General features: G+C 39.7%; 1 protein-coding gene across 1 annotated transcript in view; it reads right to left on the bottom strand.

Annotated features, from left to right (window-relative positions):
• Positions 1-2,399: 2,399 nt before the first annotated feature.
• LOC132833745 (katanin p60 ATPase-containing subunit A1-like) overlaps positions 2,400-18,111 on the bottom strand; it is a 47,137-nt gene continuing 31,425 nt past the window's right edge. Inside the window, exons 7-11 of the mRNA XM_060852276.1 lie at positions 16,499-16,657; positions 15,344-15,470; positions 12,921-13,055; positions 10,912-11,038; positions 2,400-5,181 (exon numbers count right to left, since the gene is read on the bottom strand). Of these exons, the coding sequence (XP_060708259.1) occupies positions 4,983-5,181; positions 10,912-11,038; positions 12,921-13,055; positions 15,344-15,470; positions 16,499-16,657 (747 nt within the window). The 3' untranslated portion in view covers positions 2,400-4,982. The remainder of the gene's footprint in view (positions 5,182-10,911; positions 11,039-12,920; positions 13,056-15,343; positions 15,471-16,498; positions 16,658-18,111) is intronic.

Genomic DNA, 18,111 nt, shown 5'->3' with positions numbered 1-18,111 from the left:
AGACTTTTAAAACAAAGTCATCTTTGTATGTTAAGAATTTTTTTTTGGGGGGGGGGGGGGGAAGGTATGACAATGCTGTCACTTTAAGTAAGTTATTGTGTCTTGGGTTTTTTTTGAGGAGAGGTTGTAAATGGAAGGCAGGGAGCCGAAGAGTTTACAGAGCTGTTCTTTTTTAAAAACTGTTCAACAATGGAAGGGGTGTGGCCAGTTCACTCACTTCATGTTCTAGCATTCACAAGATGTGAGTGTATCAGAAGGATTGTATGTTTCATTATATGATTCCTGACTGTTTTTCTTTGATATCTCGATGTTGTTCCCTCCTGTTTTAAGAATCTGTGTTTGAATTTACCTTTTTGTCAAAGGTATTTGTGCAATGTCACTATAATGGAACAGTACAGCACAGTACAGGTCTTTCAGATATCGATGTTATGCCGACCTTTTATCCTACTCTAAGATCAAACTAACCCAAATACCCTTCATTTCATTATCATCCATTTGCCTATCAAAGAGTCTCTTCAAAGTTTGGGAGAAGATTTGTAGCTCGGGTGCTCGTTGTTGTGGTTCTGTTCGCCGAGCTGGGAATTTGTGTTGCAGACGTTTCGTCCCGTCTCAGTGACATCCTCAGCGCTTGGGAGCCTCCTGTGAAGCGCTTCTGTGATCTTTCCTTCGGCATTTGTAGTGGTTTGAATCTGCCGCTTCCGGTTGTCAGTTTCAGCTGTCCGCTGCAGTGGTCGGTATATTGGGTCTAGGCCGATGTGCTTATTGATTGAATCTGTGGATGAGTGCCATGCCTCTAGGAATTTCCTGGCTGTTCTCTGTTTGGCTTGTCCTATAATAGTAGTGTTGTCCCAGTCGAATTCATGTTGCTTGTCATCATTTTGAAACGACATGACCAGCTATCCTTAGTGGCCACAAATGCAGGTGACAAGCAACATGAAACTGACAACCGGAAGCGGCAGATTCAAACCACTACAAATGCCGAAGGAAAGATCACAGAAGCGCTCCACAGGAGGCTTCCAAGCACTGAGGATGTCACCGAGACAGGGGACGAAACATCTGCAACACAAATTCCCAGCTCGGCGAACAGAACCACAACAAAGAGTCTCTTAAATGTCCCTAATGTATCTGATTCTACTACTACTGCTGGCAGTGCATTCCATGCACCCACCACTGTGTAAAGAACCTACCTCTGACATCTTCCCTAAAGCTTCCTCTAATCACTTTAAAATTATGCCCCTCATGATAGCCATTTTCACCCTGGGTAAGTAGCACTGACTGTAGTTTGAAAATGCCATTGCACTCAAAAAGGTTTGGTCATTGAGTTTCTTAGTTAAATTGCTGTTTCTGGCTGGTTAAGAGCTTTAATAGTTAAGTTATTCTAAATTCTGCTTTAATTTGTTTGTGTTTCAAATAAAATGTTCAAACAAATTCTGATTTGCTTAAAGCCAAGTAGTTTGACCAGTCGCATCACACCTGGAACATCCACCTTTAAAATTAGAAAAAGTTAGGGTTTAGGTTACTTCCTAAAATATTTTGATAGGGTTTGGCCCGGTCCATAACCAAGAGTAAATCATATTTGATTAATTTGCTACAGTTCTTTGAAGGTGTAACAAGCAATGTGGCTAATGGAGATCCTGCAGCTTTTGTATACCTGGAGTTTCAGAAGACATTTGATAAGGTGTCACATGTTTGGACAATAAAGACATTTACAAATATGAATGGGTTAGGTGAATGGGCCAAAATTTATTCAAATTTAATGGAGATAAGTATGAGATTATCCATTTTGGTTAGAGGAATAGAAAGGCAACTAATTTTCTAAATGGAGAGAAACTTCAGAATGCTTCTATACAGAAGAATCTGTGTGTCTTTGTGCATGACTTGTGCAACATTAGTATGCAGCAGGTAATAAAGGAGGTAAATGGAATTTTGGCATTTATATACACTATTCCTTTCACAATAAGTAGGGAAGTGTTGCTGTGTATCTGGAGTACTGTGTACAATTCTGGCCTCCTCACTTGAATGGGGATGTAGTGGGGCAATTCAGAAGGAGGTTCACTGCATTGACAGATTTGTTTTATGAAGAGAGATTGAGCAGTTTAGGCCTATACTGTCTGGAGTTTAGGAGTGTGAAAGGAGATCTAATTGTATATAAGATGTTTAAGGGGACTGACAAAGTAGACATACATAGATGCCAGTTATAACTGTACTGGAATAACTTATTTTGATTGCGCAATCTGTTTCTTCAATGCATTAGTGGCAACAGAATTATGTATTTCTGGGTACTGGTTGTGACTACATTATTTTCAAGCAGACTTAGGTGCTACAAAATAAAGGAATCATTAAAAAACCTTGAGCAGAGAATTGAAAGCACATCAAAATATTTTAACAGTGTCATTTTATTAAAGTCAGTTACTTACAAGGTAACACGCACTTCCAGAGCTGAAGTACAAATGTTCAATTTTGCATAAATTCTATAAATTACTTGCTCTTTAGAGCATGAGCCAATGTATTTGAATTAGGGGAAATGGAAAGTCTTTTAGACTTTAAATGCTAGAAGTATGAATATCTAACTGGCACAGATGTAATGGTGACTAGAAAATCAACACCAACAAAACACACAGTGCTGGAGAAACTCAGCTAGCCTGGCAGCACCTACTGTAATGGACTGTCAAATACACAGATGGATTTTTTTTGCAGAAAAATAGGAATGGATGATGCCCATTTTTTCAGTTTACTCTAGGTTTATCAGTTTTTCCCATTTTTCCCTTTACAAGCTTGATATAAAGCCAGTTTAGTGTTCTTGAATAATCGCTAATCCCTAGTGCACAATCTGTTTGTGCATGGAAGGACATAATTAAAAAATTATCCTGCATTCAGTTTTTGATCAAAATAAATAACAGCATGAGCAGAAAACAAATAATAATGTACATTAACTTTAGGCTCTGGTTAATCAAACCATTTTGTCCTGGTAAATTAATAACATTTATATAGTTTTTTCTAAACAACTATCTGCCTCATTAACAATGTAGTTATTCTGGACTGTATCTTCATGTTTTCTGTCAGAGAGTGGAGATAATTGGAAAGGCAAATGGACATTCTTCCCATTTCTCCACACAATGACAACAATGCCAAGTAGTACAAATACAAGATTCTCAGCGCATTAACTTTGCCACTTAAGTAGAAGCATGGTATATCTGACAATCATACTTGGTAAAAGTTATATCCAGTAAACCACCCAAAATATTCATCTTGTAGTGATTTACTTACAAGTCTTGTCCAAATTAAATCATATTACCTAAAATCATTTAATTATTTTGTCCAACCTGCACACACTAAAGAGAAGAACTTTGGTTTGGTGAGCCATCTATTACATCAGAATTCCTGCAGAAAAGTTACGATGAAAAAGGACTAAATTGATTTAATTCAATTGATTCAAGTTGCAACTGTGGAAACCCATGGATGAAGTTTTTCCATTTGACAATATATGCATTCAAATAATGGAAGCCAAGAAATCAGACCATTCTGGAACCAGGCTACAATTTCATTGTACTGTATGTTATCACATCTAATGAGGTCAATGGCAACATCATAGCACACTGTACATCAACCCAGGAATAAGGTAGGTGTCAATCTAACTTTTCTTCACACTCAAAATCATTCATATTTAATGTGAAAAAATATTTACTATAATTCAGACACTATTACCTAACATTATAGTTATTCAGATTTATTCAAATTTGACAGTGTACAAAACTATAAAGTCATGGATTGTGTGAATCAATCAGCATTTTAAGTGAATATAAAAATCAATTAATCTGCTATTCTTATGGTCAAATCATTTTCTGCAGGATAGCAGACTTGATAAACTCTAGTGATAATTTTGGAGCAGTGATGCAACAATGTAAAAGCTGCACAAGCAAATGGTGGGGTGTGTTCTACAGTCAAGTACTTAACTAATTTTAAAACCAGGGTCGAGGATAGAGTCCTTGCTGTGCGGATTTGAATCTTCAATATGAGAAAATGGGTTGAACAGATTGTCAATTTGCACACATGACAGTAAGGATACTGCCAACAGTTCCAACTGCATCACATAAGTGTGCGCGCTATGGCTTTTGTTCTTTACGGAGTAACTTCACATATTAAGAATTGAAGCAACACGGATGAAGGAAGGAAAGGATAAGCAGAAAATATTTAAAAAAAAGGAAAAAAGGACACTTAAAGGAAATAAACAAGATCAGAATTAAGAATGTTAGGAAATTTCATCTTTCCATTTGACTCATTCTATAGCATGCTGCAAGTGACTTCATATACTGAAGGAGTTTATTAGAAATTAATCATTACAAACATGAGATGTCCGCCATCAAAATGCAATTAAAATTATGAATTCAAAGAATTCTGATTAATATTTAGTTGCTTCATTTACTAACTAGAATTAAATACTGAAGACAAAACAAAATTGACTCAACTAAATAAGGTTGATAATTTAGCCCCTTGACCCTTTTGATTAATGGGTATATCTGATGCTGAAGCCCTTGACAGTTGTATCTGCATATTATTAATAGACAGTTATCACTTAAGCTACCTTCAGCATTAAATAAATAGTAACTTATGCTGGCATTTTTTTTCCAGAGGACCTCAAATAAAACCATTCAAAAAATGAATTTCGATAAATAAAGAAAAGCAATTTTGGAATTAAACAGAATTCTTTGAACTGGTTGATTTATTTTTTAAAATCAAGGATTCTGGTGGGGAGATTCTCCAACAGCTTCACTTTGGTTTTTCAATACCCCTGTGTAAATAAAACCAATTCTAAAAAGCAAGTAAACAATAGACTGAAGTATGGATTCTATAGCAAGTGACTTTTGAATAGGGCACTGGAGGTATTCATTTTTGGCCTGTGACTTAAGAAGTCAATCTTCTGTCTTACCTGAGTGACTCCAATAACATTTAGCTGGTAATAACTAAAATATTTTTCATTTGGATTAATATGAGCCAAACTCTGCAATCCATTTCTCATACTTCTCCAGGTCTGCAGCAGAAACAGACTTAGAAACTTTCTTTAGAGCCATTCCAAAATCTTCCATGGTTGTTGGCATCTGCAATTCATCCCTGGAGATATTTCTTATTTCCTCAGGAGTTAGTCCTTGAATGCGACGTCGCATGGCCATCATGGAGGCATCCCTGAAGTTAGAAATGGAATTCAATTAGAGACAGCAAGAGTTATGGCATTCAGTTAGGCACTTCAGCCTTTCAAATCTGCTCTCCCATTTAATACGACTATAAGACCTTAAGATATAGGAGCAGAATGAGGCCATTTAGCCCATCGAAACTGCTCTGCCATTCAAACATGATTGATGTTTCTCAACCCCATTTTCCTGCTTTTTCCCTATAACTTTTGATTCCCTTACTAATCTGATTTAAATACGCTCAGTGGCTTGGCCTCTATAGCCATCTGTGGCAATGAGTTCTATAGATTAACCACCATCCGGCTGAAGATATTACTCCTAACTTCAGTTCTAAAGAATTGTCCTTTTACTGAGGGTCCTAGAATCTCTCTTATCATTGAAAATATCTTCATGCTCATTCGATCCAGGCCTCTTGGTATTCTGTAAGTTTCAATCAGAACCCCCCTACAATTCTCCTAAATTCTATCACATGCAAACACCAACTCCTCAACCAATCCTATATGACAAGACTTCCTTACTTACTTGGAGGTGCTGCTGTTAGACTAGGGTGGCCAAAGTTAAAAATCACAAAACACCAGGCTGTAGTCCAACAAATAATCCTGTTTGACTATACGCTGGTGCTGTGAAAGTTTGAACTTTCTCACTAGGACCTTCTTGCAAGCCTTCTCTGGAATCCCTCCAAGGCCAGCAAACCCTTCCTTAGATATGGGGTCCAAAACTGCTCACAATATTCCAAATGTGGTCTGACCAGAGCCTTATACAGCCTCACCAATATATCCACGCTCTTGAATTCTAGCTCTATCCAAATTAATGCTGACAATGCATTTGCCTACCTGTCAACTGAATCCACACGCTAACCTTAACAGAAACCTGAACTAGGTCTCCCAAGGCCCTGTGCTTCAGATTTCCTAAGCCTTTGCCCATTTAGAAAATAGTCTATGCCTCAACTCTTCTCACTAAAGTGCATAACTTCACCATTTTCACATTGCGTTCCATGTGTTATTTCTTTGTCCGCTCTCCCAGCTTGTCCAAGCCCTTCTGCAGCCTCTCCACCTCAGCACTACCTGTCCCTCCACCTTTAGATCATGTGCAGACTTAGTAACAATGCTATGTTCCTTCATCCAGATCGTTAATGTATAATGAGAACATGGTCCCAAAACCGACCCCTGCAGAACTCCACTCATTGCTTCATATGAAAAAGACCCCCTTATCGTCTCCCTCTGCCTCCTACCAATCAGCAATCCTCTATTCATACCAGAATCTTGCTCTTAACACCACGGGCTCATATCTTATTTAGAAGCCTTCTGTGCAGCATCTTGTCAAAAGTTTTCTGGAAATCCAAATAAATGGCTGACCTCATCTTGGTCTCAACTCCATTTTCCTGCTTGCTCCCCATAACTTTTTACTAATTAAAACCCTATCCCCTTCTAAAATTTATTTGGTGCCCTGGCATCCACTGCACTCTGCAGTGAATTCCAGATTCATGTTTCTTTGAGAGAAGTAATTTCTTACCTGTTTTAAATCTGCCAGCCCTTAGCTTAAATCTCCAATTTCTCATTCTAGATTGCCCCAAAATGGGAAACATCTGCTCTACATCTCCTTTAGCATCTTATGTTCGGCAGTTTCATTTCTTTTCATTCTTCTAAACTCTAGTGAGTATAACCTAAATTGCTCAATGTCTCATCATAAAACAAGACTTTAATCTCCGGAATTAACCAAATGAATCTTTGCTCAAATTCCTTCAAAGCAATTACAGGCTTCGTCAGGATACCCAAACTCTACACAGTATTCAAGATGTATTTTCATCAATGCAACAACACATCCCTGCATTTATACACCTTTCCTTTAGCAATAAATACCAAAATCCCATTTTCTCTCCTGAGTACTTGCTGTACTTCTGCACTGGCTTTTTGTAGTTCATACACAAGGAACAGAGAGATCCTTCTGCATGTATGCATTTTGAAATTTAGATAATAAGTTGCATTTTTTATTCTTTGACCAGAATACATAACCTAACTTAACCACATTAAATTCAGTCTGCCAAATTTTGGCCCATTCATGGTCAGAGACATACAGTCATACAACATGGAAACAGACCCTTTGGTCCAACTAGTCCATGCTGAAGATAATCCGAAAATAAATAGTTTCACCTGCCAGCTCTTGGTCCATGTCACTCCAGACCGTTCCCATTCGTGCACTTATCAATATCTTTTAAACGTTGTAATGGTAACCACATCCTCAGTGTGTTCATTGCATATGCAAACCACCCTCTAAATAAAAACTGCCCATCATGCCTTTTTTCAATCTCTCTCCTCTCACCTTAAAAAGACATCCTGGAAAAGACAATTAGCATTAGCTGTATCTATATGCCTCATTATTTTTTAAGCTTCTGCAAGGTCATCTCTCAACCTCCTATACTACAGTGGAAGAAGTCCCAGCTTATCCAGCCTTTCTTTACAACTCAAACCTTCCGCACCCAGTAACATCTTGATAAATCTCTTCTGAACCCTCTCCAGCTTAATAGTACCCTTCCTATAACTGGGCAACCTGATCTGGACACCATATTCCAAAAGAGGCCTCACCAACTCACCAATATCCTGTAGAACCTCAAGATTACTTCCCACCTCCTAAACTCAAAGGACCTAAACTATCCATATGATTTGTAAATTTCTTATTTCCTATTTGCAACTTACTTTCCTACCTATTTTAATGTCATCTGCAAATCTAGCTTTGGTATATTCTATCCCTGCATTCAATTCATTAATATAGATTGTAAATAGATGGGGCTCCAAAGAATCCTGTGGGAACCTACTAATCACAGCCTGCCAACCAGAAAAAAAGCCATTTATCCTCATTCTCTTCTTTCTGATTAACCAATCCTCTATCTAGCATTATGTACTACCCTTAATCCTCTGTGATCATACTGTGTAGGAATCTTATATGCAGCACCTTGTCAAACATCTTATGGAAATCCATTTACACCTACAAGACCATCATTACCCATTTTACATGTTTCATCTTCAAAAGAACTCTATCAAATTAGTCAAAGGTGTCGATGCGAATTCGCTGGCTTCCAGGTTTCCCCTCTCCCCACCTCATCCTGCATCTGGCTATCCGGCCCGGTGCTGCCCTCTTGAGCTATCCTGCCTAGCCATCTTCCTTCTCACCTGTCCAATCCACCCTCCCTGCCGATCTATCACAGTCGCCCCCCCTCCCCCACCTGCATCTGCCTGCCGCCTATCCAGTTGCCTCCACCCCTGGTGGGGGGTTTGGTGGCCAGGGCATCAACTCTTCTGCTTCTCAGGTGCTGCCTGACCTGCTTTGTTTTTCTAGCGCCAAACATATTGACTCTAACTCTCCAGCATCTGTAGTCCGCAATCTCTCTCATTTAATGTTCCCAACAATAAGGAATGCTGGTTCAACATTCAAGACGGCAAGGTGGATCTGTGGTTAGCTTTGCTGCCTCACAGCATCTGTGTCCTGGGTTCGATTCCAGCCTCAGGTAACTGTGTGTGGATTTTGCACATTCTCCCCATGTCTGCATGGGTTTCCTCTGGGTGCTCCAGTTTCCACCCACAATCCAAAGATGTGCAGGTTAGGTGAATTGGCCATGCGAAACTGCCCTTGAGTGTTCAGCGATGTGTAGGTTAGGTGCATTAGTCAGGGGAAAATATAGAGTAATAGGGTAGGGGAATGGGTCTGGGTGGGTTACTCTTCGGAGGGCTGATGTGGACTTGTTGTGCTGAATAGCCTGTTTCCATATTATAGGGATTCCTGATGAAGGGCTTTTGCCCGAAACGTCAATTTTACTGCTCCTCGGATGCTGCCTGGACTGCTGTGCATTTCCAGCACCACTAATCCAGAATCTGGTTTCCAGCATCTGCAGTCATTGTTTTTACCTCTATCTTATAGGGATTCCAAAGACATTGTTCATCCTTCATAAACTAAGCTGACTCTGATGGATTGTGTTTTGATTTTCCCTTCCTACTTCCTTAATAATAGATCCCAACAATTTCCCCAAAGACAGATGCTAAACTAACCGATTTATAGTTTTGTATTTTCCATCTTCCTTCTTGAATAAGGATGTTATGCTTGCATTTTTCCATTGTGCTGGAACCTTTCCAGAATCCAGGGAATTTCTAACCAATGCATGTGTTATCACTGCTGTCACTTCCTTTAAGACTCTGTATTTCTCCATTTAAAAGCCTGAAACCTTTACAGATACTGCATTTCTTCCTTTTTTTGTTCCCATTTGCTCCTCGAAATTACAAAATCCTTACTTATTCCAATCCTGATTCCACAATCTCTAATCTTTTGGTCCCTCTCCAACTATCTATGCTAATTGCTCCATCATTTTCTTTCTCATGGTGCTTGCTCTTTGCCTCCTTCCTGAACATTTGTATCTAGTCCCCACCTAGTTAACAGTACCATCAGGTTGCATGCCTGTCCCTTCTAAATCATTAGTATTCTGGAAGTATTTGCCTATAACTTATCTTTCCTAAATATCATCTATTTCTAGCTGACCTCTTTTCTTATTAAGGTTATTAGATCCATTGTTGTCTCCTCAATTTGTCTCAAAACCGATATTTACAAAATCTAACTTCTACCTTCATCACAGCACAAAATAGACCTGTCCAAAGTCACAAAAACTTCAATCTGTGACTGCAAGTTACATATTTGACCTTGACCCTATTTAGGTCACTTCACACATTACTTTGTGCTATGGGTACCTCTTCCATTCTATAGCTTTGTGTACAGTTACACTAACTGTTCAATAGAACCAATTAAGCCCTAGCATTACATCCAGTGCTCACCATACTATCCTGGTTCTCTCATCTTCATCTACATCCTTTTCCTTCACCACATTATCCAAAGGATCAGTTTTCATATGAAAATGATACTCAGCTCTAAATCTCTATCACTAATAGACAGCATTTATTTAAGAGAGGTCAGTGAAAATTACAGTGATGAAAATATCGTTATAGCCTTGAGACACTCTTCTCCAGCCAGAAGAATTAAAACGGATTCCTTTAAATAGTAAAAAAGGTTCTGATAGGAGAAAGATGAATATTATTTCTACTAGTTGAAGAGCAATGAATGGGACAATTAATTTGAAATTATCATTAAGTAGGAAGAGGGATTTGATGTCTGTTTCCCTATTTCTGAAATGTTTTAACATTTAGGAATGGGATCAGGATAAATAAATGCATATTTAAGTCTGAATGTTAAGTATATGAGAAATGTGGGTAGATGACCAACAATGTCCAAGGGTGTGAGAGAAACATGAGAGCGCAAGAGAGAGACAGTGAGAGAGAGTGAGACAGAAGAGGAGGAAGAAAAGGAGAAGGACTCAATGCCAAGTAAATATGCAAAGGAATGTTCATATAAAAGACAGACTTTTGTACTTTTACGCTTTTCAAGTGTTGTTCAAAAATACTTTTTTTTTGGTTTGTAGTTGAATGTGTGCCCAATTTGCACAACCCAAAACTCCACAAACAGAAAATGAAGGGTGATCTGTTGTTTCACATTCATTTTAGCACTTACCTCGAGAGAACTGCCTTCTGTTTTTCTCCAATATATACAAGTAAACATTAAGCAGCTGAGAAATGCAAAACCTCACTTTTCCCCCATATAGTTGTCCAGTTAGAAAAATTGAAATGTAAAACAAAGGTATATACAGCCTCAAGAAATAAGATATCAATAAATTGACTGTGCTGAAACAAACCTGCAAACATTGGTTATGTCTGCTCCAGAATATCCTTCCATTTGTTCAGCTATTTTTTTGACATCTACATCATCTGCCACCTCCAATTCTCGGAGGTTTATCCGCAGCAGCTCTTCTCTTCCTGTTGCTGAAATTAAAAAATTGAGTTTGCATTAGATTTATTTTGACATTTGTCTCCAGACTCTTACATAAAAATACTGATATCAATTTGTGTTTTTGCAAGGTTTGTAGCTCAGGTTGAGGTTTAGGGTGTAGGTTTGCTCGCTGAGCTGTAGGTCTGATATCCAGACGTTTCATCACCTGGCTAGGTAACATCAGTGGCGACCTCCAAGTGAAGCAAAGCTGTTGCCTCCTGCTTTCTAATTATATGTTTGTCCTGGATGGGGGCTCCTGGGGTTTGTGGTGATGTCATTTCCTGTTCGTTTTCTAGCTAGCCACAAAAAGACACAACCCTCTCTCCCCCGTATCCCTACACACGAATGAAAAAAACCCACCATTTCGACTGGGACAACACATCTATCCTGGGACAGGCTAAGCAAAGACATGCCAGAGAATTCCTAGAGGCTGGCACTCCAATCATAATGCCATAAACAAACACAGATTTAGATGCCATCTATCAACCCCTCAGAAAACGAACAGGAAATGATATCACCACAAACCCCAGGAACCCCATCCAGGAGAAAGGTATAAATAGAAAGCAGGAGACAAGAGCTTCGTTTCACTTGGAGGTTGCCACTGATGATGTTACCAAGCCAGGTAATGAAACGTCTGAATATCAAACCTACACCTCAGCAAGCAAACCTACACCCTGAATCAATGTGTGTCTTTATTCAATCCTGGAGCCAAGACTGAAAAATCCTCAATTTACACGATGAAAGATTTTCCTACTACAGGCACTTTTCCTATAATGCAGTATTGTGTTTCTGTTAAAGAAACTCGCACAGTATAAATAATGGGGTCTATGGGAAAAACAGGGTTGGGATGAACAACCTTAAATATCAGTAAAAATCAAACAAAAATATTAGTTCCTGAAGAAGGGCTCATGCCCGAAACGTCGATTCTCTTGCTCCTTGGATGCTGCCTGACCTGCTGCGCTTTTCCAGCAACACATTTTCAGCTCTGAGCTCCAGCATCTGCAGTCCTCGCTTTCTCCAAAAATATTTCTCCACAAATGATAGCACAGTCTAAGTAAATCTTTAATTGATGTTTTGATGAAATAATACAGTAAATTTGACAGCTTTTAACACAAACTTCACTGACTACAGCACCTTACCTTTCACAAAGCACTTGATCAGAACTCATGGGACTGAATGACTATGTAATGCCAATGTAGAGGTCCAGTCCTCCTCAAGATTCTTCCTCAGTATGAAAAAATGTTCCTTCTAAATGCAGATTACAATTCCCAGTTTCAAGCTAAGTTTCAAGGCTTGCAGAGCTGATTGAATTCCTATTTTAGCTGAACACACTGAATTTGCATTTTGCAAAGGATCATGAGGCTGTGTTTTACCGTTCAGGTAAGTGCAGGGGATGGAACCGCACAACAGTGAATGGAAGCTCACTTTATAAATAAAAAAGTCAGCAATTCACTAATCTCGTTACAGCCAAATCGTGTTTAATAAATGCGCATTATAGGAAAACTACCTGCATTTCTGCTCATACATGATTTGCTAAACATTGTCAATTACAGGTACTGTAATCAGTATAAATCAGAATTCACTCTGCAATATTAAACAAACAGAGGCAAAATTAATGTTGTAGCATTCACTAACCAAATATTACAAGGAATGAAAACGATTTCCTGTTAAATTGTGATTCTTTCTCTATCAAGTTTTTAATACAATATTCATCAGTAGAATAATAATCTAGATGACTATTACAGAAAAATGCGAAAGGAACAGAAATGATCACAAAGTTGTTAGCACATATTCAATAAAATATTTTGAAAAGTTATTTGTCATGGATGAGTCACAGCTTCTTCTAGTTCAACCTTTGCATTATCTTATCAGTACCTGAAGGTAAAGGAATGTAAATTCGTTTTTCTAGACGCCTTCTTAGGGCTTCATCAATATCCCATGGGAAATTTGTAGCTGCTAGAACCATAACCATCTTTGAAGGGTCGTCATTCTCTGATGCACCTCCAACACCTAATACAGAGGAGCCAACGTATCAGTAAGCAACATACTTTGCATAACGAGAAAATGATATCAAATTTAAACTTTACACTTAATTCTGGGGTTCTCATACAAATCTATTAAAGTTTAAGAGGGAAGTCCAGAACCAGGAGTCACAGCCTAAGGATAATGGGCAGGCAATTTAGGACTGATGAGAAATTTCTTCACCCAGAGTAGTAAACCTGGGGAATTTTCTGCCATAGAAAATGGCCGAGAAGGAACCAGATATAGTTCTTCGGATTAAAAAGCATTCAAGGGTTATGGGGAGAAAGTCTGAACAGGACAGAGTTGCACGATTAGCCGTGATCATATTGCTGAAAGGGCCGAATGCCATACTTTCGCTCCTATTTTCTACATCTAAGAGAAAGAAGCAATGGAAATGAGAATGAAAAGTTACAAAAAAGTCTTTAAAAAGGTAAAGAGAATAGAGAATAAGTAAAGATTTTTTTTGCACTTTCAAGACACCTTTCACAATCCCAGGATATCCCAAGGCACTTTCCAGTTAAAGAAGCATATTTTGTGAAGTGCCAATGCCAGAAGATAAAAACATTTAGACTGACCATAAAAGTTTTGCTTATTTCGGCTATGTTCTTCCTTGTCTGAATAAAGTTCAATTTATATGTTAAAATGTTCTAGTCTCAACCTATCTGCCTCCGCATTTAATGATTGTGCTCTGCATTTTCTCACAACATCCTGCATGAAGCCACACCAAACACATCATACCCTCCCCTTTCAGTAAAAGGCAGGAACTGAGCCCTCTACAATGTCTTAGTCCATTCCTTATTGCTCCAAAGCCCTTTCCTTCAAATGCAAAAGCAAAACGTGTCTTTTTGTCTTCACACCTTCACATTATCCAGGGTTTCAAATGCTTCTTCCAGGTTAACAATGATTTACTTTAACATTTAGTTGAGTCAATAGCACTTACTGCTCATTATGCAGTCTCCTCTACAAACATAGATTAATTACTATTTTGCAAAACATCTCCACTCAATCTAAAAGTGTGATCTTGAGTTTTTGATCACTGTCATTTTAATTCTCCAACCAATGTCCATTATCATGTTTCTATTTTCAGTCTTCTATACTGTTCCATTTCAACTTAAGCTAAAAGGAGTTTCTCAAATTTTGATTAGCCAAGTTAGTCATTTAAAGTTAATACTGAATTCCATTTTTCTCATAACCTCTGTCCCCATATTTTCAGCTGATGGCTATTGATGATGATTTTCTATTTTTACAACTCTGTTGGACCCAGGTTTTACTAGATACTAGATTACTTACAGTGTGGAAACAGGCCCTTCGGCCCAACAAGTCCACACCTAACCTCCGAAGAGCCACCCACCCAGACCCATTCCCCTACGTTTACTTCTTCACCTAACACTACGGGCAATTTAGAATGGCTAATTCATCTAAACTGCACATCTTTGAACTGTGGGAGGAAACCGGAGCACCCGGAGGAAACCCATGCAGACATGGGGAGAATGTGCAAAGTCTACACAGACAGTTGCCTGAGGCGGGAATTGAACCCGGGTCTCTGCCGTCGTGAGGCAGCAGTGCTAACCACTGTGCCACCATGCCGCCCAAGTTTTGTTTCTTTACTTCTCCTGTGACCATGCACACTCAGCCATTGTCATCTAATCACTCCTGCTATTCATCCCATCAGACTTTCCTTGATCTTCATTTCTATTCCCTGCTTCCGTACTAGCAAACGGATTAAATTTCTAACATTCTGCACTTTGACCTGAAACATTAAATAACTTGTCCTCCTGAAAATACTGAGCATTTCTAGCACTTTCTGTTTTATAGCAAATTTATGCCAATTTTCAGTTCTTAGTTAGGGCAGCGGTTCATGTGCTACAAATAACTTCAGCCTTATGCAACAAATAAAAAAATTTGCCAGATTGCTGCTCCCTATTGCTACTCAGTTGGGAAGTTAAAAATCACACAACAGCAGGTGATAGTCCAACAGGTTTAACTGGAAGCACACTAGCTTTCGGAGCATCGCTCCTTCATCAGGTGGTAGTGGAGGTGACGCTCCAAAAGCTAGTGTACTTCCAGTTAAACCTGTTGGACTATAACCTGGTGTTGTGTGATTTTTAACTTTGTACACCCCAGTCCAACACCGCCATCTCCAAATCATGACAGTTGGGAAGTGTTGGTTAGAGGAATGAGAAGCAAACACAAAAGTTGTGCTCCATGGATTCATAGCCAGCTAACATTTAGACAAGGCCTCCCATCAAGCATAGAGGTAAAAAAAAGGCACTCACCATCCATCTGAACAAGTAGCTCAGCTTTTACTCGTCTGCTTGCCTCATGCTCCTCAGCAGTTCCTCTACGACTGCAAATGGAGTCAATTTCATCAATGAAAATGGTTGTTGGGGCATAAAATCTGGCCTCGAAAACAAGAAGCAGGAATGCAATGTCAGGTAACACCTCAGCATCAATTCCAATAATTTCCCTCAATATTTTTTCTGATTACTTCATTCAACAATGAAAAACTTTCATAATTGTTTTAAAACAAAGTTTGAGTAGGGAAAGGGCAATAGATAATTTGTCAGAGATCACACCCATGCAATTTCTTGCCTTGACTCTGAAGTCATATTTCCAGATATATTCAACTGTCCTTAGTCACTTCAACAACTGTTAAGTTGATGCATTTTCCTGCACTACATTCTGCTAACTTTTAGGGTTGTTAGTGTATTGTAAGAATCTTGGCTGTCTTTCAGGAGTCGGTCTGCCGTAAATGTTGAAGCAGCTGTTGAATGGCTGGACAAGAGTTGCAGCAAGTCTCTGCTCACGTTCTGAGAAAAGAGACACGTTTAATTACTGAAGTTTTATCAGATTTTGCTTCACCAGCCATCGTTCGCCTGGGTCAAAATTTATTGATATTCCACCCAAATCTTAGTTTAAAAGAGGACATATTGAATCTAAGTGTGATTTGTTTGGTGTGTTGCATGTCTCTGGGATTCTACTTTAGGAGCAAGCATCTTTTATTTTGATGTTGGAGAAAACTGTTGTTTCACTCCTCTGATCAACATGAGTCAGCTGGGAGTGTAGAATCTTATTTGTCAGCGGTACAAAGGGACAAATATTTACACTATTCTCCAGGATCTCAGTAGCAGTTCCATGCTTACTACGAAGGTATCAGGGGCCAGATCAGGAAGGTGTCATTTATGAAAAGTGAATGAATGAACGAACGAACGAATGAGTAATTGGGTTTCTTGGTTTACACAATTTTTTTTCTGTCTTTGCCTATTAAGGCTGTATTTTACTTTGCCAGCGACTTTCACATTTTGTGCAGGATTTAGAATACAGATTATTTTGTGATTTGGGGTCTGGTTCCTGATCTACTTTTTCAAGCTGCAAACTGAAAACTAATCAACTATGAATCAGGTGTTACCTACAACTGTACAAACACCTACCATTTCAAACAAAAGGCGGACAAGTTTCTCAGACTCTCCTCTATATTTGGAAGTAAGCGTTGATGAAGAAATATTGAAAAACGTTGTTCCACATTCAGTTGCTACAGCTTTAGCCAGCATTGTTTTTCCTGTTCCTGGGGGACCAACCATCAGTACTCCCTGTATAAACAAGCATACATATTCTAAAACTCAGTGGCAGTAGCACCTAATTACTTAGAACTTCTGACCCAACAACATTTACTCTCCCCAACTCTCATCTAAATTGAAACAGCAAAGCTCATCGCAGAGACGCAACACACTGCAGTCTTCTTTGCAGAAATTCTCAACTGCAGCCAGAATTCTGGGAGATAGCAAATTGGGCAACAACAACAAACAGGAATTCTGAGACCGAAAGAGGTGCAAAACCTGAAAGCTGTTCCAACAGATGCAGTGCTTTTGCACTTCTCATATATGCTTGTACAAGATTCAATACAAATCTGGTATTTGATCAACAAACCATTTGAATATCTTCAGACTTTTAAAGCAATATAAGTTCTTCACCAACTCTCTAAATCTTTCTTGTTTTTCCCCACTTAGTTCCAAGTATGTCATTGTATACATTTTTGCTCTTCCTTGGATTGTGAGGATTAAGTCTATATTTATAGAGCTGAAAATGTGTTGCTGGAAAAGCGCAGCAGGTCAGGCAGCATCCAAGGAACAGGACATTCGACGTTTCGGGCATAAGCCCTTCTTCAGGAATGAGGAAAGTGTGTCCAGCAGGCTAAGATAAAAGGTAGGGAGGAGGGACTTGGGGGAGGGGCGATGGAGATGTGATAGATGGAAGGAGGTCAAGGTGAGGGTGATAGGCCGGAGTGGGGTGGGGGTGGAGAGGTCAGGAAGAAGATTGCAGGTTAGGAAGGCGGTGCTGAGTTCGAGGGATTTGACTGAGACAAGGTGAGGGGAGGGGAAATGAGGAAACTGGAGAAATCCGAGTTCATCCCTTGTGGTTGGAGGGTTCCCAGGCGGAAGATGAGGCGCTCTTCCTCCAACCGTCATGTTGTTATGGTCTGGCGATGGAGGAGTCCAAGGACCTGCATGTCCTTGGTGGAGTGGGAGGGGGAGTTAAAGTGTTGAGCCACGGGGTGGTTGGGTTGGTTGGTCCGGGTGTCCCAGAGGTGTTATCTGAAACGTTCCTCAAGTAGGCGTCCTGTCTCCCCAATATAAAGGAGGCCACATCGGGTGCAGCGGATGCAATAGATGATGTGTGTGGAGGTGCAGGTGAATTTGTGGCGGATATGGAAGGTTCCCTTGGGACCTTGGAGAGAAGTAAGGGAGATGGTGTGGGTGCAGGTTTTGCATTTCTTGCAGTTGCAGGGGAAGGTGCCGGGAGTGGAGGTTGGGTTGGTGGGGGGTGTGGACCTGACGAGGGAGTCATGGAGGGAGTGGTCTTTTCGGAACGCTGATAGGGGAGGGGAGGTTCCGAAAAGACCACTCCCTCCATGACTCCCTCGTCAGGTCCACACCCCCCACCAAACCAACCTCCACTCTCGGCACCTTTCCCTGCAACTGCAAGAAATGCAAAACCTGCACCCACACCTCCTCCCTTACTTCTCTCCAAGGCCCTGGATCCTTCC

The sequence above is a fragment of the Hemiscyllium ocellatum genome, chromosome 3, assembly GCF_020745735.1.
Source record: "Hemiscyllium ocellatum isolate sHemOce1 chromosome 3, sHemOce1.pat.X.cur, whole genome shotgun sequence".
Classification (NCBI taxonomy): domain Eukaryota; kingdom Metazoa; phylum Chordata; class Chondrichthyes; order Orectolobiformes; family Hemiscylliidae; genus Hemiscyllium; species Hemiscyllium ocellatum.
The sequence above is the reverse complement of the archived record's forward strand: the minus strand, read 5'-3'. Positions and strand labels throughout refer to the sequence as shown.